This window comes from Scomber japonicus, chromosome 15 (genome assembly GCF_027409825.1).
Source record: "Scomber japonicus isolate fScoJap1 chromosome 15, fScoJap1.pri, whole genome shotgun sequence".
Classification (NCBI taxonomy): Eukaryota; Metazoa; Chordata; class Actinopteri; order Scombriformes; family Scombridae; genus Scomber; species Scomber japonicus.
Genome location: NC_070592.1, coordinates 12,660,444 through 12,681,586, shown reverse-complemented (window position 1 = coordinate 12,681,586; position 21,143 = coordinate 12,660,444). Strand labels below are relative to the sequence as shown.

The 21,143-nt window shown below is 43.7% G+C and overlaps 1 protein-coding gene across 1 annotated transcript; it reads right to left on the bottom strand.

The window, feature by feature from the left end:
* Positions 1 to 2,521: 2,521 nt before the first annotated feature.
* On the bottom strand, positions 2,522 to 20,465 carry LOC128374098 (adhesion G protein-coupled receptor B1-like). The gene is made up of 31 exons (XM_053334352.1): positions 19,763 to 20,465; positions 18,692 to 18,841; positions 18,498 to 18,596; positions 18,217 to 18,381; positions 17,577 to 17,741; positions 16,106 to 16,270; positions 15,818 to 15,982; positions 15,612 to 15,713; positions 15,390 to 15,496; positions 15,055 to 15,249; positions 14,813 to 14,881; positions 13,615 to 13,723; positions 13,078 to 13,221; positions 12,904 to 12,973; positions 12,596 to 12,698; positions 12,169 to 12,212; positions 9,766 to 9,892; positions 6,297 to 6,400; positions 6,076 to 6,178; positions 5,777 to 5,927; positions 5,574 to 5,643; positions 5,400 to 5,466; positions 5,209 to 5,294; positions 4,847 to 5,018; positions 4,609 to 4,704; positions 4,455 to 4,494; positions 3,634 to 4,256; positions 3,474 to 3,509; positions 3,251 to 3,355; positions 2,958 to 3,008; positions 2,522 to 2,719 (listed from the first exon to the last, which is right to left on the bottom strand). The coding sequence occupies exons 1-31, from the start codon at positions 20,463 to 20,465 to the stop codon at positions 2,522 to 2,524; spliced, it is 4,584 nt and encodes a 1,527-aa protein (XP_053190327.1).
* Positions 20,466 to 21,143: the final 678 nt, after the last annotated feature.

Sequence of the window (21,143 nt, the reverse complement as noted above, 5' to 3'; positions counted from 1 at the left end):
AAATTTAAACTGCTGAGAACATTTCCTATTTTTAAAGAGGCCACAATCATTTTCTGGCCTCTGTCAAATATGTTTGTTTTCTCATTACTCAACCTCATAGATCTTTTTTCTCAGTAATGATTCGCCTCCCTGCAAAGCATGAAAATAGAACAGAGGAGAATTGGGCTTTTATCATCTTAAGAGATTGCTTTTTTTGTGCCTGCAAATCATATCTATATTTAGGGAGCGAAATGTTGCCAGAGACTTTAATGTGGCATTGGTTATGAAAAAATATATTACTGATACGGAATCCATGTCTCCAAGTCCTGTTTATCTCACTATTTTTTTCCAGCTATTTTTACTCTTTAACACTGCTCATTTCTTTCTTTCTGACTTCAGATATTTGTGTCAGACAACAATTTGACTCTGCAAGAGAATCTTTTATAAGTTGTTCTGAAAAAGAAACCTAAAAGTTAATTAGTTGTACACATTTTTACAAGATTTCACAGAAGACTCAAAGTTGTATTCCACCTTTTATAACTTGCCCTTGCTGAATAATCCAGGACGAAATTCTTCATGTAATATAGATGTGTTTTTATTAGAAATAAGTCACATTCATTTTGTGCTGTGAAAACTGTACATTTACAGGAGGTAAAACAGAACATAAAAAACAAAGTTGTGACAAGATAATACAAATGGGTATTCAATACAAGTAACTCAAGGTATGACAGAGGGATTGAAGGAACAGGGAATTGGCTGGTAGTACATACTGTTGAGTTACTGACAGGGTTATCAAAAACACAGTTACAGAAGACATGAGGTTCAATTACTCGACGCTACACAGCGGAGAGTAATAACAAATGTCCTGAAGCACAGTTTAGAGATAATCATAGGCTATCATTCATTCTATATAATATTTGCTTTATAGAAGTACAATTATCTACCTGTCACAAAGAGCTCCAAATATGGAGTCTTGTGCTAACAAATCTCTAGTGAATAAATTCTTTGAATTACTAATACAGATTTGTTATACAATATTCTCATAAAGCATATATATGCTCTGTAAATATGAGGAAGATGGTATAAAAATTTTGAAACATTTGTAAGAAAAAACTTTGACTAAATCCTAATATCAGTCTTGCTTGAGCATCAAGCGCCCATCATATTGCACTATTTCACACTGATGGCTAAAACACAAATGTGTTGAAGTCTTGAGGACCTGGCACTGTACTGGAAGTCACATCAGCGCCAGGAGCCTCAGCTCGGTCCAAGAGTCCTGCAAGGCTGAGAAACAAAAGGGCGATGATGAAAGGTCTCGCTGACCCTTGAATCCACATGTACGACATGGAAGAGCCTGCATCTTGTGCCAGCTGAGAGGGGCGGTATCCCCCTACCTCTTACATTTCCACCCAGCAATTTCCAGAGTGCACTGCTCTTCCTGTGTGAGAGTCTGTGTTCATCCTGGTGCTGGTGTTTTGGTATTGAAGCAGAATTCTGGAGAATCCAGGACATATCTAACCATCACCACCTCCATCAACCCTCCATGTATGTTTTTCCCAATGCAGTCCATATGGGCTCACAACACATTGCAAATGTATTGAATCATTTTTTGGAGCCTATTGTTGTAGGTCACAGTAAAGAAACAATTAAAGTCTGTGCCTGACAGTCATGAGGGGAATGAAAACTTAAAATATAGGCTTAACAGATAATCAAGTAATAAAGCGATAATCATAAAACTGACAGTAATCACTGGAATAATAATAACCATGGTTGTAACAGCAATTAGTGTGATTGAGCCAGTTCTCCAGTAGTGGAGTTGTATTCTCAGTACAGAGTCTCATATTCGGCTCTTTAGAAGTAGTCCCAGGTACGCAGCGGTACAAATAAACACACAAACAGGAAAAAAATATAATAACCTACAGCACAGAAACAAAATGTGTGCCCTTCTAGTGCAGAGTGTTGGACTCCAAGCATGAAACTGGTCCCTTGTGCTCCCTTGCCTTGTCCTATTTTGGAAGGTAACTTGGCTAGAAAAGGAGCAGCCAAGAGTCCCGGTTGTTCCTCCCAAGAAGCAGGGAGGACACACCGTTTATATTATTTAATTTTTCTCCAATGCTGAGTTGAAGGATAAAAGAAGCACAGACATGTCGACCACATCTTCTGAAACCCAGGCTTCAGGGTTCAGGAAACTCCCAGTGAAGCATTAATGGAACCACAACCAGTCCTGGATCATGGAAACCACTGATCACTCCACTAACCCTCTGACCTTCAGAGCACTCAGACAAGAGATGCTTTAAGTCCACACAGAGAAGCTACATTAAACATCCCATCACTAAACTCTTCCACCTCTCCTCCATCACTCCTTCTCACTCTTCTTCCTGCTCTGGCTGAGGGTTTGAAGACATAGATTCTGGGACCTACTTTCTTACTTCCTTCCTTCTTTCTTGGTTTCCCATACTTTATCCATATAGGATCCCATTACCAAAACCAAAAAGGTGACCGAGGTGAAATCGGGTGGCTTCACAAGCCCCCCTCCTCCTCCTCAGACCTCTGTCTGCAGGTCGATGATGTCCTGCCCCACCAGAGGGATGGTGGTGCTGGACTTCTCCCATTCCACAGAGTGCAGCTCCAGAGGTGAGGCAGCTAGGGGCTCCAGGTCTTTGCGTACCCATGCAGGGGGTGACTGCGGTAATCCCCGGACTCCTTCCCATGGCCTCTCCAGAGGACCCTGCTGTTTGTCCTGTTGAGGTACAAAGAGATGCCACATTAGCACTGGTGTCACACATAAGCCCTGAGCAATTCCTGATCTAATCAAAAATGAAATGGGCTTCATTACATTTGTGGAGATTCTATAATAATGAAAGTCACATTGTCATTTGGTGGAAATTTTTCGTTCTTGAGGCAAGTGTAATATCTGATGGTGTGTCTCGTCTATAGGCAGTAAATTTGAGATTGTGAGGTTGTATATAAACACTCACGCTGTGGTTCGTTTTGTCACTTCCTCCTGATGACACACTCCATCTCACAGACTGTAAGAAGGAAGGAAGAAAATGCATCCTTATTCAAATGACCTCAAGATATTGACAACCATATTTTAATACACAAGTCACTGGTTGCTTTTAAGGTCATTTTTACACCACCAAGAGGCTCTGCTCAAAATATCTTTAACATTAACATTTAGAATTGCCTCTTCTATATTTTTCTTTTTAATATCCATCCAATGTATTTCTCTATGATGATGGACAATGGGCATATTATTATGATGGGTTACCTTGCTGTCAGAAGCAGGTGACTCTCTGTCTTTCTCAGCATGATGCAACTTCCTGTTTAGGTCCTGGAACATGTTCTGGTGGCGCTTCTTTGTGTGCATGATTTTCTACAGGAGACAAAGGAAAAACAATTTACTCTCACATAAAATATTGCAATTACACATTTAATATAATATCCTGCCATTTGTAATATTTTTGAACAAACACAATTCAAACAATATTTACCTCAAAGTCCAACTCAGCATAACGCGATTTCTGTCTCTGCAAAGAAAAGAAGACAAAGAAGGTTAGTTTAGTACATAAATGTTTGAAACATTTCAAATAAATGCAGAATTTTTATTTATTTATTTATTTTTTGCAATAGGAGACATAATTCCAGTCTTACCTCCAAGGAGCTCATGGACAGTGTGGAGATCGTCTCACTCTTGGACATCATGGAGTTCATGGACTCAAAGGTGTTCTCCAGGCTGCTGTGGGTGATGTGAGACTCACTCGACATGTTGTGGATGTTCTGGATTGGTGAGTCCCTCTCTGAATATGACACGCTGACCTGGTCGGCAGGGATTGACTTCATCCCGAAGGCGGCCTGTGGCTCGGCAAAGGGCCCGCTGAGGTGCATGAGTCTGGCCTGTGGCAGCTGCTCCACACTGATGTTGTACTTCGTTGGGTCGTCTTTGGGCTTGGACCTCAGGGTGGAGGTAGTGTTGGGCATGAGTACATAACCGCTGCCGTCAGAGAGGCTGCCTTCAGCCTGAACCCGAGCGAGATCAGCATCCAGCTGCTTGAAGAGCTCTCCCTCGCACACATACACAGGTTTTCCGCAGGATGGGTCGACACCGCCAGCCAGACGGCTTTTCTCTCTCTTCAAGGTGAGCGTGTGGCTGGAATATTCAGGAACCGCCTGCATGTGGCTCTTATTGGGGTTGGATGGCAGGGTGTGGAAGTTGGAGCCCATGGGAAGAGGCAGCTGAGGAGGAGGCATCTTCTCTTCAGAGGAACTCTTCATTCCTTTTAAGAAAAATGGTACAAACGTGTTAGAGAATAATAAAGCATTAGCCATAGCAAGCCTGAAAAATTGGTCCAATAAAAAAGGTTTTATTTTTATGCATGATCAGATGTTTTAAGTGCAAGTCTCACAAAAAATTAAATGCAAATGGAAAAATGGTTAAGGGCAAGAGCAAAAAAGTTGGTGTAAAAGGGGCTTACCTAGTCTGCTTGAATCTCCATCCTTTTCGTTATCAGACTGCTGATAAAAGAATAAAAATGTTCTATCAGTGCTTAATGTATGCACATATTCATTTTAAGATAAAATGCAAGAGGCACTCAAGACATTAAAAAGGCAATAAGCCAAGAAATTTACCATATGCTGGGTGTGGCCATTGTGAAGAGAACTGCCAGAGTCTCCATTTCCGTCATCCTTGCGGTCGACTACTCTGCACTTTACAGCTTCTTGAACCTAATGGAAGAAGGTAAAATATAGGAAATTGCATTCAAACCACAGCTTATGTAACCTCTTAAATAAAATCGACTAAACCAACTTTCATTATTATTTTAACTCTGGTTACTCTATCTTATCTCATTGTTTGGTTTTTCCTTACCTCTCTACGCAAGATGCAGTGGACCATGACGATGATGAAACCCTCCAGAGAGTCGAAGACAGCAAAGAGGATCTGGAAGAGGGCAGAGCGGCGGTCTGTGATGGCCAGCACAGCAGACATCCAGGTGAGGGCCAGGAGAGGCAGAACCACGCAGGAGCTCCACAGTGATGCCCTGTAGGGTGAGAAAACAGCAGATAAGACTTCGGCAAAACAGCACAAGAATGAACTTCGGAGCTTTATTCTCGCTTGTTGTTTGATTGTGAGGCTTGATATCAAAGCACATCATCAATATACCTGTAATGGCACTGATGAGGGCGATAAGCGCAATACTCTGGTGTACAGAGAAGATCAATAAAACCTACCCGGCTCTCTCCTTCAGCTTCACGTCGGTGATGCCGTCCTTGGATACCAGCTTGTTGAAGACCAGAATACCAATGACCATATTCACCTATTTGAAAGAAAAAAAAATGGATGAGACAAAGTAATAATGGGTAATGCATTTATATACAGACTATGCATTGAGGTGGATGGGGACACAAGTCAGGGTACGCACCAAAACAACAGCTGCGGCAGGGCCAACAAAGGAGTAGAGGAGTCCACCCTCAAGAGACAGCCAGCAGCTAGAAAAGAGAAGGAGGTAGAATATGAATGCCTGAGCCAAGGGACAATGTTTTTAAAATATATGCAGAGAAAAGCAAAAGCCAAAAAGTGGCAGGCTGAGACTTACTAGTTGACAGTGCCGTAACCCTTAGCTTTTGTGAAACCCACAGACACAGCCACCACCAATGCAGGAAGACCTGCAAAATAGAAAACATGCACAAGGGGGAGGAAAGAGTTAGATTCTGACAGGACCAAAAAGCTATTGAGAAATGTGATGCAAAAGAGATAAAAGAAAAAGAGAGAGATGCACATAAAGACTGGTGCTCTTACCCCAGCCCAAGCACAAGAAGCGCTTGCGGATGATGCGGTTGCGCAGACGACCAGTGACAGCCATGTAGGACTGCCAAGCTTCTGTCAGCACCCAGCAGAAAGAGGAGAGGAAAAAGAAGTGCAGGAAAGCAGCTACGAGAGTGCATACGACCTGTGGGAGCCCAGGAGGAGGGAGAGATAGGGAGGAAAAATGAGAAATCTGTGTCAGGGGCGCTGCTGCTATTTCTTAAAGTCCCCAAAGCAGTGAATTCCAGAAAGCTTTAAAAGAGGTTTTAAGTTGGGCCAGAAGAGTGCCTTACCTTGTTGCGAGCCTGAGTTTGTCCGATGAGAATGAGGGCATTGGAGCATATAATGGACAGGCAGAAGTTGATGAGGATAACGGAGCGCTCGGAGCGGATGTACCTGGAGTTTTGAAAAAGGGAGAATAAAAGCATGAGCAGAAGGTAGAGAAACCAGAGTGCATGCAGCATTTAGAGTTAGATGCTGACATGGCTGATCTTTGCTCGTAGGGGTTACTTACTTCCACACGGAGACGTAGATGATGATGAGGAGCAGCAGGGTGAGAGAGGAGACCCCACAGCCAACTATGAGAGTCACGGATGGGAGCAGTGCCTTGTCCATGATCTACAGAGAAGAGACAAGACCAAACATGCCTCTTAGAGCTGTACTCTGATAATAAACACACATACACATTAATGCACCAACACTGAGATCCACACACACACGCACACACATGCATGCACTAGCGCAGCCTCTGGGTGTGCACTATCTGGAATAGCAGACAGCTCCCTGTAGGCAAACAGTTGAATGGCACAATCAGGCCACGGCTGAGGCAAGGTGACCTCAAGGTGAACATGTCAGAAAGATGGAGCGGCAAACTAAACAAATGGTCAGGGTCACTGCGCCTCTCCATTGAGCTTTTGAGTCAGCAAATGAGGCGAAGAGGATACTGCACATATATCTCTCTCCGCTAAGCAGGAAGGGGGGTTGCTCAATTCCCAGGGGCAGTTCAGAGGGGGTGCTGTATTCAGTCATTAGTTTAAGCTGCTACAGCAACCTTCTAATCATTGACAGACATCCTGAGCTAATCTTTTTCTCTCCCCTTTAGTATTTTCTCACTACGTTGGTGTTTTTTGTGCCAACCAGCAGCTCCTGGCCCGCCCCTGCAGGAGTGAACAGGTGGACCATTATCACCTGTGCATTAATCTGCCACCACCTGCCCTTCTGATCTCTGACAGCAGCTTAGCGCCTGCCGCTGCCAGCGGTGGTGACTGTCCCATGTTTCAAACAGCCCTGGCACCAAACCTCTGCTGGAAGGAACAGAGAAGGGGATTGTCTTTTGCCTGTCTTCCCTGCTGCAGATTCACCTGGAGGGCCAACGGGTTGCCGCTGCACGAACAAATCTCAGCTCCTTGAGATATCACAAGGCCCTGGCTGCCCTGGCCAACACACCTATAAACCTCCAACAGCTAATTGTCTGGTTTCACTGTGTCCGTAATCTTTGTCTGTCTCACACCTACTCAAGTGGCTTTAATGAGGTTTTGAGTTAATCTAACACCTCTGATCAAGTTGGCATCACACAAAGCGCGTGAGCTGGATGAAAATCTTTGAGGCTTTGAATGAAGAAACCCTCATTGACAAATGGTGTGATTACATTTCTGATAATGGCGTGTAACGTGTTGAGAGAGAAAAAGGCGAGAAAGGGCTAAATGGCGCCATAAGGTGAGTGAGAAATATAATAAATCTGCAGGTATCAAATTAGCGCAGATAGAAGGGGAAGAAAGGGACGCTGCTTTGGCCTTCATTTGATTTATGATGGCCATAAATTTGTATATCGCAAGCGTACATGAGGTGTTCCTTCGAATACATTTGCGATTGTATATAGTGTATCAGAATTTAAATGGTACAATACTGAGCCTTGAAGGATTGTTCCTCTCCATCGTAATGTGCTCCACATAGCGTTCTCTGATATCAAAGCACAGCTGGTGAAGTCCGGCCTGTGGCAGCCAACGACTAATTTAGTGTGGCAAATTTGTTTCAAAATCTATCCAACTACATCAGAAGCGCCCCAAAACAGATGGCAGATAGCAGAACAGTGAGCTGCCTTTCGCTTTAGCCGTCACTGAATCAGGGGGGAAGAGCAAAAAATCACAAGGGCGATACAGTATGTTCTGTTCCCTCTATGCCCAATGTCTCTATCTGGGTTGATGCTTGCACCATGGGCCTCTGAGTGAAATCCAGACAGCCAGTTTGACCTAAATATGAAGCATGTCTTTTGCCTGTCCTTGACTTAATCGCATGTTCTCATTTACAAGTGCAAAGAAAGACCCACATTTGGTAGCTGTTTTTTTTTAAGCTGATTGTGCGCACACTCAATGGTCAAGGGCATCTGCTGCACTAACTAGTTGGGCCATCATATGCCCGACTCAAATGCTGGTGCAGGAGTTGTAAACCATATCGAATGAGAGCTAACACACTGCAGTATCTAGCTGTTTTTCATATCTCCTCACTCCTCTCTCTCTCTATCTCTCTCTGCCCCTCGCTTCTCACTGACGTTCCTCACACAGCTTGCAGGAAGACGTTATTGAAAATGTCCACGGCACACATCAAAGGATGGATGGAGAGGCAGGCGGGTGGGGTGGGGTGGTGGGGGGGGCCCTCAATGCATGACCAGACGTCTGTCTCTCATTGGTTTGCCTCTCTGGCATTTTCAGACTAGCTGCTGTGGTCGAAGAGGAAGGAGGAGGAAGAGGAGGAGGACGAGCAGGAGGAGGAGGAGAAGGAGGGGGGTGGACGTAATCGAGAATTCAGAGATACTGGCAGACGGAATGATTGGCGCAGCTGCCTTTTTACTGTCGCGGGAGGTTGGAAAGAGGGGGTATGTGCAGCCTATAAAAAATATGGGAGGTGCTGTTCAGACTGGCAACAGCAAGACAAATCAAATCTAGGATGTAAACAACAGGTTGGGGGGAAACAAAAAGACGAGACCGAATGGATGTAGCAGCAGAAAAACACTGCAGTCCAAATTCATAAGCTGTTTTGCCATTGGTAGTATCGTGAAGAGAGGACGAAATAAGCACAATGCACATTTAAAATACACATTTCCTCAAACTAATAGACATCTGTTGATTGGGGTTTTTGTGTGTGTGCAGCAGCAATCTAATGCACAGCAGAGATGGACAGACCATTTCCTCTATCCTGAGGGGGTGTTCAGATGAGGGAGGAGGGGGCTCTGTGTGTGATTTTTTTGCTTTCTCTCAGCATCTCAGTTATCAAAAATTACACAGGCCGAGGTTGAGCTGCAGAAGCCGTTACCAAGGCAACTGGAGAGCGAGCAGCTTCAGAGGCAACCACAGTCTATGGAGGCGAAATTACACATGGTCTTTGCGCATAAAATACAGCAATGACAAAAAAAATCGGTACTAAAAGCATCCAGTGCGCATCATCAAGTTATCTTGCTCAAACTATGTAAAATCATGCAAAACCCCCCAAATTAATGCAAAACCAGATTATGCAACACTCAAAAGTCATTTGGTGTGATTTGATTAAAATTTTGGGATCAATGTTTCTTAATTTTCATGCATAAAACTAAGCCGTTTCCCCAATGCTGCAATAATCTTTATTTTTGCCAATCACATGTAGTTGAATGCAAGCAAATAAGCGTTAAATTAACAAGCTCGTGCAAAAAAACAAAAACCCCAAAACAAATCGAGGTGCCAATATGCAATCCATAATGTTCCCGTTTTTAATACGAAATGCAATTTCCTGCATAACATATTTCTCCGATCAGTATCACCTGCACTGAGACAAAGAGGTGTTGAAAGGAAGCGCTACAGCAAATCGCTCGAAAACAACAAGTAGGCTGGCTGTAGTATACGCTCACACTGCACCGCATTCACCCACACTGCACAAAAACATTTAAGATGTATAGTTACGGTGGAAAAAAACACTAAACATGAGCATATATTGGGAGCAGACAGAAGACTTACCGAGTCGGAGTTGACGTGCGCGAAAATGGCGAAGGTGGAGAGGCTGTCACACACGCATTTGGTTCTGAATGAATGAACGGGGACAGCTCTGCAGCTCCGAGCAGACCAAGACCCAAGTAGAGAGGAACTGCACAGAGAAGGAGAGGGGAAGGGAAAGCGATGGGTTAGGAGAGGAGAGACTGACTGCTTTAAGATCTGACAAATCTCATATGTGAATGCCTCTTAATGAAATTTCTATTATATGATATTTATGATTGGGGAAGATTATACTAATATAAGGCTCATCATGTTTGAATTTTCAAGAAATCATATAGAATTGCATGTTTTTCACATTTTACATAACATTTAGATATTTAATCAATAGTTTTGTGGTCCAGTGTGAGAAAAATAAACACTATTGTACATTACTTGAAGTGCTCAGTTGCATCTTGCCTTGATTATGGCTTTTCCATTTGTGATTAATAGCCATCTGTGCCATGATTAATGATGATAGGCCATGAATCTCAATATTAGCATAATCTTTATTATTTCTTGCTATGGGCAATCTTTCTTCAGTAGACAAGAGATTATTGGCAACACTTGGCCAGTGCACTGGGGGACAAAGGACAACGTGTTCCCTCTTTTGAAGGAGAAGGAGGGGAATGTGAAGACAATGTGAATTATGATTATTTCTCCATAGTGAGGAAATCTACAGTCACAGATTTTCATCTCTCTTTATGCACTTTAAATCTGACTGAAGTGATACATGTGTATAATTCCTGCCCAGCCCGATAAGACAGAAATAAAATTAAAAAAACAAGTAGTGGGATTTTCTTCCAAATGAGATACACTAAAAATGTTTTCCAGTGCAAATCAGCCTCTGCAAGTCATTGAATCTACAGTGTTTTGCCCAGATCTTGTTCGGGGACATTGGCCAAACAAATCAGGATCTGCCATTGTGTGTAAGCAGCAGCAGCAGCAGCAGCAGATGCCAGAGAGCAGAGGACAGGTTAAGGCATAGAGCACAGCACCCTCAGGCTCTAATTGACTGGTGAATTCAGAGGGGGCAACACAGCCAGCAGGTCCAGCCTGGTACAGAGTGTCATGGGCAGACAGCCACGGGCAAAATTATCATGGCAGTTAACTGGAATGGCATCTAAATAGGCTTGGCTGCACAGATTAATGTGTGTGGTTGTCATATCATGCAGATGGGTTAAATGCTGTGTGGTGAACTGTGATGCGAAGTAGGCAGAAAAAAGCATGTGCTGCCCTTCGTCTTTTATTTTCATGTCACAAGGAGCTCATTTTCTCTGTATGCACCTAGTTATGATTCACTGGTGGAGGAGCTAATGGAGCACTTCCTGAGATCCGCCTGCGCTCTAAAACCAAACATATGCAGCTATGCACACAGGCACTGACCCCAAACTCTGCCATGAGCCAGAGCTTCCTCCTCTTCCATTTCCACTGTCTCCATCCTGCCATTAATCACATCCGCTATCAAAAATGAATCTAATTTGACTTAAGGCACATCGCCCTCCCTCTGAAAGTATACGAGTTAATTACATTTTCTCCTTCAATTCATTTCTGTTTTTGCTTTGTCTTTGGTTTATGTGAATAGGTGTGTGTGGGAGGGGGTGTTCTGGGTGCAGGCAGAGTTTAACGCATTTTCATTTCTTATCTGTCCTCCACAAGTGTACAAATCTATCTAAATGCAAATGGTCCACCTGTGTATTCTTCAGAGGGGCAGAGTGGGCCTAAGGCTGATTCATCCAGGCCAGGCAACCGGGAGCTCCTTTCATAAGTCATTCAAATGCATCTTAAGCATCTTTAAAAACTCCCCCGCGCTGTAGCCATTAACCTCGGCAATGACATATGAACATGACTAAGAGACGAAGGAGGAGAGCTGCCATTGTCTTTAAATTGACACTCTGCTGTCTGACCTATAGGGACGCTCCGATGAATTTACTCACTGATGTATGTAATGAGGTTAGAAGTGTTGCCTGTGTATCCACCCCCCGGATGTGGTTCATTTAAAGCAGTGCAGGATCGAAGTGAGGTGTTGCTCAGCTAGAACTCTTAGCATCACTGAGGCTGTCATTTCTTAAGTCTGTGTGTCATGCAGTAAGTAGGCTATGTCTGACAGCTGAGTGAGGCCTAGTGCTCGTGGCTGGGAGAGATGGGTCAACATGTTGTGCCGTTGCTCTGTCCTCTTTGTCAGGAATGATTGACATGAAAAACAGATTAAACATTATTGCTCTCTTTCTCTGATGAGTGTAGGTCTAAGGGGGCTGACTGTTCATATGCAGTGACAGATGTATGACTGAAAGGACCTCGGTGACGAGTGAAGAGATAAACAACAAGAACAAGTGCCAGATCAGCTGACACGGCCACCCAGGACATTTAAGAAAATAAAACAACACTCACGTTTCGCTCTCGTCCCATGAGAGGCATGTCTCATTTATGGTGCCCTGCAAAAGAAGAGGCAGATGGAGAAGACAGTGTGAGGAATGTCTGCCGAAAAGGGAAACATGTAGGCTGGGACACCGTACTATAAACGTGTGAGATGCAACAGCTTGCAGCCAGCCACCTGCCCACGTGTCTTGCCACCCTCCCCCATAAGGCATGCACAAAACTAAAAACAGTGCATGATTTCTCATCATTGCCAACTGACCGCTTGGTTATGCTGTGATCTTTGTGGGGTTCAACTGACACAAGTATAAGTAAAAGTCACAGTGTGACTGCAAATGTCAACAAAATGTCAGGCTCTGTGCACTGTGGGGAGCAAACACCCAGAGGGGGGCTGATATTTTTCGCAAATCTCCATTAGATTGGGTAACCATTAGGGACTTACGTTGTGGAGGTGAGGGAACTCGATCTCAACGGGGGTTGACAGTAGGTTTGGGGTGGGCTTGACGATCACTGTCACCACTTTTGAATTGAGTAAGGTGGTGTTGCTGCAGAGAGAGAGTAAATTACAGTCAGTGTGGTGCAAATGATCATACCAGAGCTTGATATGAGGGATCTTTAAGGCCTTATAATAAAAACTGAGCCAATAAATGCTAGAGAAAGCAACAATATAGAGGTTGCGAGTCTTTCAATGTGTGGCGCCATCTTGTGACCGAAAACAATATTTCATGAAAGGCAGATAAATTGTATTACCTCTGGAAGGACAGAATAGAGGCAAGGTTTCTGTAGAGGACGACGCCAGTCACAAAAGCATCATTGGCATCTGGAAAGAAAAAAATGTCTGCTTAAACTCAAATTCACAAAACTGCACATTGGTCGATCTCCGAAATAAAAACGTTTGTTTCATTAAGAATGTTAAGGTCTTACCAGTTTGCTCAATGGACAAAGCATCACGGGACACTGAGATCTTCTCCTCAGAGGTCCTAACCCAGTCCAGCATGCCCCTCCAGCCCTTAATGGGGAAGGTGAAGTTGGAGCTCGTGGTTGTTGGGCGCTTATGGATGATCAGCACTGAGGGGCAGAAATTGGGGGACAGAGGCTTAGTGAACATCACTTAGAGGCCATCTGCTTCCACAAACATTTGTCTGTGAGTGTGACCTTTATTAAGCCAGTCACACAGTGATTCTAAGTGTCAAGTTTACAGTTATTCTTACAGTATTTGAGAGATTGATTAATTTATGTAAAGCTCATATTGGAATTATGCCAAATGTACTTATGATCAGATTCACAGCATCTTGGAGTAATATGGTGTTGGTTGATGGGTTTGACACTGTCAAAGTGATAACTGATGGACTCAGATTCACAGGTGAGATGAAGATTAATTCACTTTCTGGATGGAGAAATGACAACTCATCCTGACTAGACATGAGCAGAGAGCAGCTGGTGGGGGATATTAGGACTCACCTAAATTCTCTGTGACTTCATTAATGTCCTGAAAGCCGCTCATTTGCATGCCGATCATGTTCACAAAGTCCTCAACAAGGCGGAGAAACTTCTTAATGTTGGCACCCATCTGGATAAAAAAGGAAGAAGAGAGGTGGAGGAAGAGTCAGAGAGAGGGAAAAGGGAAAAGGTCAAGTTGGGTCTCTAGTTTAATTATGTGCAATTTCAACAATTGGTTTAATTGAACACTTGAGGTAAAGCTACTGATCATATGCCCATATCTAGATTTCCTAGTCGAGTTTATACTAGTTCTTTCAGATCGCTCAGCACAGAAGAAAAAAAAAGAAGAAAAAGAAAAAAAGCACACTGCTTGCTGCTATGCAACCTCAGAGCTTCCTTAAGGCCATAAATGGGCAGGCTGTTGATTCATACTCAGGTTTTTTTGTCCTCTCCCTCTCACACACTGGAAGGGAGGGCTGCCTGACTTGCGTGTCTCTGACGCAGAACTGCAGCAATGTGGGCGCAAGGTGTGTGCTCCTATGTGATGTGCTCACTGTGTCCCTTTACAACTGCCATTGGTATGTAGGATGGCACAGAGACTCACAGATTGTAGAGTGGGCGCAGTGATTCTCCCTGATTCAATCTCACTCTTTTCTCTCTTGCTGTCACCTTGAAGTGTTCACTTTTCATGTTGCAGTGGCATTGGCAATTCACCATTCAGTTTTCAATCTGTGTGTAAATGTATTCTGCAGGGGAAGTTTTTTGTTTGTCCAACTTTTCTACAAGTGTATTATCTTTCTTAGGGAACTCAATAACTTGTAATTCACTTAATGCAAATATGACTAAGTTACTGTAAGTTTAGACTAACTTATATGCACTATAGCTAAGTGTAGAAGGGTGATGAATCAAAAAAACATCTGAGATAGTAATAAATGATTGTTTGAGACATGAGACATTGTCTAATCTTGGGCTAAAATCATTTTAGCCCTAAGTGCCATACCCTTCTTACAGAAGTAAAAGGACATTTGGGAGTGTTACTCAGTGTGAGCAGACCAGTCACTGACACTCTTTCCCCCCTTCATTTTCACATTTTTCACAATAACTCCTCGAATTTGTCCCTTACGCACCCATCAAATCACAAGAACGCATAACAGACTTATTACCTCCCCTGCTCATATTCACTTTCGACCACTCATACAGACACCCTCTTATCACGTACCAGCTGTGCTTCTTCCCATTTGTCACGATGTTCCTCCTTCAGTAAGTTGCTGATGGTCTGGACGTAGTTCTACAGATCATTAAAATGAAGGCAGAGGTGTAAGAAGATACCAAATACACCTTAATTAAAAACTAGTTTTGGACAGTAAATCATTAGAGAAAGTGCTACATAATGTTATTTTTAAAATATGTACAAAGGTAACACCTGGTCAAGAATAAACAAATCCTTTTTTGTAATTGTACCTCTATATCAGCGTTGCTCAGTCTCAGCCTGGTTCCCTTGTACACTTCAGTGGTGTTCTTCAGGATTTCCATGACAGCCAAAAGGTCGCCACTGTACTTGGCCCCTTCATCGGAAGAGAATCTCAGGCGTGAAATCACCTCAGCGACCCCGTCCACGCTCTGCCCCATCTGTGCTTTGGAGATGTAGTCCCTTGACTACAGGAGGGGATTCAAGAGGTTAATCCAAATCTTTGACATTCTCTGCTTTGACTAGACTTCTGGGAAATTAGCCATATGAGAGCACAACAGATGAGACATTCACCATTTTAATTAGGGCACTTTTTCAGGGGGCTTACCAGCATCTGAATGTTCTCATAGTTCTTGGAGACACACTTGTGGTGAGTGGGGTTCTCCCAGAAGGCAAGACCTACAGCATCTAGGGTGCATCGACGAAGAATCATACCTGTTGATGAGAGAAAGTGCACACTTGTAGTTACCATGGTGGGGGGATAATAAATATGCTCAATCAAAACAGATAAAGCACATCCAGCATGTGTGCATCTTCACTGTCACTGTACCTGAGGCATCAGCAGGGCAGGTGATGGCAGCCAGGTCTCCAGCGGGGGTTTTCTTCCACACAACATCTCCAGTGTTCTGCTCTGGGCAGATCTCATGGGGCTCTAAAAGGTTACAAGAATCATGTGTTATATGATGAGTGATCTATTATTGGATTGTATTATAGTGAGGTGACCATTATACAAGGCTACATATTGGCATCACTAACCAGGACATCTCCTTTCACTGCAACGCCTCTGCTCTCCCTTTTCACCAGGGCAAGGTGCTCCATCAAAGAAAGGTCCTTCACAGACTCTCTGCCTCTGCTGGATGCCTCCACCGCAAGTCTTGCTGCAGCTGCCCCATGAGCTCCACGCATGCCAGCGTCCATCAACTAAAGACAGAGAACAATACACACCATGAGCTCTGGATTGGGATATGTTTAATTAATTTATATTTTCCAGAGGTTCCTAGAATTGCAATGAATGTTGAATCTGGGAATGTTTTTTCTTTTTACCGGGGCACTCTTTCAGGAAACAGTTTGATGCCTCTTTCCAGCTGCCGTGGCACTCAGAGCCTCCATAGGATGGGCCGTTGCATTCCCGTGTCCTCTGTACGGTACCATTGGAGCAAGAAGCAGAGCATGCGCTCCAGGCGGACCACTCGTTCCAGGATCCATCCACTAGAGGGAAGCATAGGAGAGGATATATAGAGTTATAGTGAGCGCAAGGACAAAACAGGCCTTCAGGCCACAGGCATGACAGACACTCTCACTGATGCTATTAACATTTCACATGACCTACTTGTCTGTCCTTCAAACACTGTCCTCAAAACTAAGATCAAGTTAATATAATTATGTACTCTATTAACTTTGTTTAGTGCAGTTGACTTATCTGAGAATCAATTTTATGATTAAAAAAGATAATCAAGCCTTCCAAAACTCTGTATTGGGCATATTTTATTGGCATATTTTATAAAGGGATGCACTGACATAAATAACACATAATACTGATTGAACACAGGAAAAACACTTTTCATATTCCAGATTTAATTTTAGAGTCTGGAGAAGATGAAACTACTTAGAAATAGAAAAACATAAATCTCAATTAAATGCCGCCTTGTAAGATGGTAAAATAAATTGAAGAAAGTGGACAGTCTCAAAAAAAAGCTAGACTGGCCAAAATAAAAAATCTTTATCTTGCTAAATGGGCTATTAAGGATGACTCAATTTTCAAAACCCTTCAATTTCAAATGAAATGTGTAATCATCTTTCAATAATGACTTTGCCTAACACAGCCCATCTTCTTCAGCCACTTACAGTTACTCAGCTGTGGTGCAAAGAGCCACCTACTGATAATAACATGTAATTGCATTAAGGGAGTATAATGTTGGATAGATGAAGTACATCTCACAAGTGATAATGATAACCACCCAACTAGGTGTACAGAAGGGAAAAAAGTTGCTGCACAAATTACAGCAGTGGGTTCAAAAATGAGTAAATCCTTTCAGTGCATGAGGAGGTGGAAGAATAGGAAAGAACTCAACTTTTGATATTTCGAGTGACCATGGGAAGGGTGAGTCACCAAGTCACTGACTAATACCCACAGAGGCTTTTATTCTGTTGATGCGTCAGATGTAATGTCAACCTGCCACTGCAGTTGCAGATTGTGATGGTGGTGATGCCACTAAGTGGTTTAATCAGTGCTCACATATGAATCACTCAGCTCTAGGGTCAAGTATCATAGCTGAAGTCATGAATTTTTTAGTGTGGTCATAAATGAAACTGCTCCATAGAAGCAATAATAAGTTCTGTGACTTTAATTTAGGTAAAGTCATCTGATTATATGTGTCTCTTGTGTGTCTGTGTATATCTTTTTATGGATACACAGAGAAAAAAATGGATGCTAAACCTACGTAATTAAAGGGAATATTATTAAAAATATAGACTAAACCCAAATGTCAGCTATAAAAAATGATCTCTGACTCACCAGGGCAGACAGCGATGTTGCAGAACTTGGTTTGTCTTGTAGGGCCGGTGCAAGGCTCTCCTCCATTCTTGGGCAGCTTGCATTTGCGGGTACGGTCACGGTAACCGCGACCGCATGTGGATGAGCAAAGGCTCCAGGGGGTCCACTCATCCCAAGCACCATCCACTACACATGCATAACACACACACAAACAAATGTTTTAATTAGGTAAGTTGTAGTTTATTTTATTAATTAATTAATTATTATTGTAGATTCATTTAAAGTTTGTTCTGGCTACACAGTACAGGTACATTTTAAACTTTCCACTAGGTGGGGCAGTCCTCCATACAATGTCTTAAACACAGACCTAAATGTATAAAATGTGGAAATTTACTTGGTATTAAATTGCACCCTCTTTCCAACAATCTAAATCTCAAATGTGTAAAAGCTCAAAAATGCTTCCCTAACTTGTCTGCCTCTCTTTATCTACCTTTCCTTTGTGGCTGGTGCTGTATAAAGGGAATTCATTAAGGGATAATGGCTTTTACTTATAAATGTGTACTTCCAAAAGACCAAGTGTTTCTAACAATTTCTAGATCACAGTTTCTTTTCTTTTCTCTTGCTGTCACACATACATGGAGAGGGGGAACCAGGCACTCACCGGGGCAGACAGCTGTGTTGTTGCAGGGACGATTCTCACGCAGGGGTCCGACACATTGGGTGGTGAAGGAGGAAGTCGCACATACACGGGCGCGGCTCTGCCAGCCCTCCCCACAGCTGACTGAACATGAACTCCAGGTGGACCACTCATCTGTCTTAGCTTCGACTGTGGACAAAACATGAATTAGAGGATCAGCACACAAGTCCTTAGGCTCTGCAATATAACTGAAATAACTTCCACTGAGAACAACTTCTAAACTTAATGAACAAGGCTTATCTCACCTGTCTGGGTTGCAACAACTCCATGGTTAGAATCATCAACATTGTCTCTCTTCAAACCAATGATGGCCCGCAGACCCTGGCTCCTGTTGCGCTCTTTGCCTGTGGGAATTTGAAAATTGCAGGATTATTGCATTGAAATAGCCACCTGCAGCTGAGTACTCCCAACTAAATGGATAAATGACAAGTGGGCTTACCAATGCACTGCTGAGGGTTGCAAGCCCGCCCTTCTTCAACTGTTCCCTCACACACACCATCATCAGGCTGACAGCCTCGGCTGCGCACCTGGACTCCGCCACCGCATTCCTGGCTGCATACTGACCAGCGTCCCCAACCAGCCCAGCCCTCTGCAGGAGGAGATAAGAAGAGGAAAAATATTGAGCACAGTTGGAAACTGACACAGTTGCATTGGTAAAAATTGATATACCAACATTATTTAAATGTTTGAGTCACAGAAAGAGTGCACCAAGGCATGACTCAAGAAACATTGTTCCTCTAAACTTTCTGTGTAAGAACAGGAAGTGAATAAAATGTATTGTATGTGAAGAGAATGAGCAAGGGCAATTCTTTGTAAGCAGAACGAAGTACTCAGACTGATGAATGTATCATTTGAAACAGTGATTGTTTGCTTTTAAACACTTGTTGTGAACCACAGCAGAGCGGTGTGTACTTCTACGTTGCCATGCCAACCACAAATGGTGTGCTTCGATTTCCGCTGCCAGCTTACTGTGAGGTCTTTGTGCTCTTTTGTGCCCCCCCTCCCACCTCCTAACCTAATGCACAAACATGCCCTCTATCTCTTACCAAATGCCGACTCCTTGCCAAGCACTAAAGCTAACATGCCTGCCACAGGCAAAATGGAGAGCTGGTGATGAGTGCGGTTGAGGCAGTCCTGCCACTTAAGCCTCAAGATGCATCGACAAATTTCTCCAACACCTTTGATTTACTTCTCATTACTTTGTGACAGCAAAGTGCACATCCTTCGCCTGTGCTCATGCTCTACAGCCATGGATCATTACCCTCAACAGCCCCTCAGACACAAACAGGGGCCACTGTGTGATAGCAGGGCTGGAGACAGCCCGCAGAGCTGTGGGATCCTGGAGAACAGGACCTACTATCAACAATCTGGGCTGGTGGATGTCATTACAAAACAACACAATAAACACAGGGAAGACATGTTTGATAACCTGCTTGAGAGTTATGTTTTTCTTTCTCTTTGAACATTTGAGGTAAATCAAACAAAATGATGAAGCATGCTTTAAACTTACTGATAATCTCAGCATCACGTCCGTTGTCTCTGGGCACTGCAAAGCATTTCTCAACGTAGACACCACCCCTGTAGCAGCTCCCTGGCTTCCTCTTGGGGGCCTCCCAGCACTGGCAAGGGGTATTCATAATACCACAGGGATAATCATGGGTGCTACTGGACAGGCACTTCTCCAGCCACTGGCACAGCATCTGGCAGGCAGGCATGCTTGGATTCCTCTTCCCCACGACCAGGAACTCAGCCTTGAACTCACTGACACCACTCTCTCCCTCCACAATCTCCACAGCACTTCTTGGGGCCACCTTGCGGATCTGCAGGAACTGCTTGCTGGACTCCAGGTAGGTGACAGTGGTTGACGCGTCGCACAGCCTGACCACCTCATCGAAGCTCTCCATACCCAGGTAGGTGCGAGAAGTCTCAATGAAGGAGTCGAACTGGAAGGTCCTGATCTGGCGGGGTACGCAGGAGTCGGTGGGCTTGGTAATCTTCATGTAGACAGTGTAGCGGCGGGGATCAGGGTTCTGCAGGGTCCAGGAACATGGTGTTTCAGGCAGGGTGGTCGTGGAGGAGAATACACCAAAGAAGCGACTCTGCTCCAAGGTGGCGCAGGTAGCAGAGGCCGGGCCAGAGGGAGTGCAGGAGGTCAAACCGAAGAAGAGCAGGACAAGGGCCACACAAGGGCCGGTAAGAGCTGACCACGCCATTGGGTCGGCTTAGATAGAGGATGCTGTTGCTCTTGTTTCTGTGATTTCTGTTTAAAGCAGGTTTCTTTGACTTCTTTGTTGCAAGTTACTGCATTTGCCTCAGATCTTTTGACTTGATCTATGCAACCTCTCTGTAGACTTGTTGGATTTGCAGGTTTTAGTGCAACAGACAATATGTTATGTCTGTGTCAGAGAGGGTGCTGCAGAGAAATTGGGAAAAAAGGAACAAAAAACAAACATATCAGTCCATGTGCTCCATCATCTAAATAATCAGAACAAAACACCAGTACATCAGTATGCTGCAGGATAAGAGCTCTCTCTAAATGAAATGCATTTTTCGCCACTGTATTCATGAGATGCATTTTAATTGGAACCATTGTTGAACCGATATTTATGCATCAGGGATTTGTCTCTGATCAGTATCATAGTGTTTCAGGGCATATTCAGTGATCTAAAATGCCCAGTTCTTCGGGATATAATTGCTGTGGCACTGCAATTACAGTCCTTCACAGCAGGCTGGTATCTCCAAGCTCTTGCTCTTTCCTCCCACACACTGAACTGAACTGCGAATCATGTGCGTCAGTCTGACGTCCAAAGAAGCATAGCCATTGGAAAGCACAGACGTTTATTAGTTCCGTTTTTTGTAAAATGTACTCCTCCTGTTGCGCAGTAAACAAG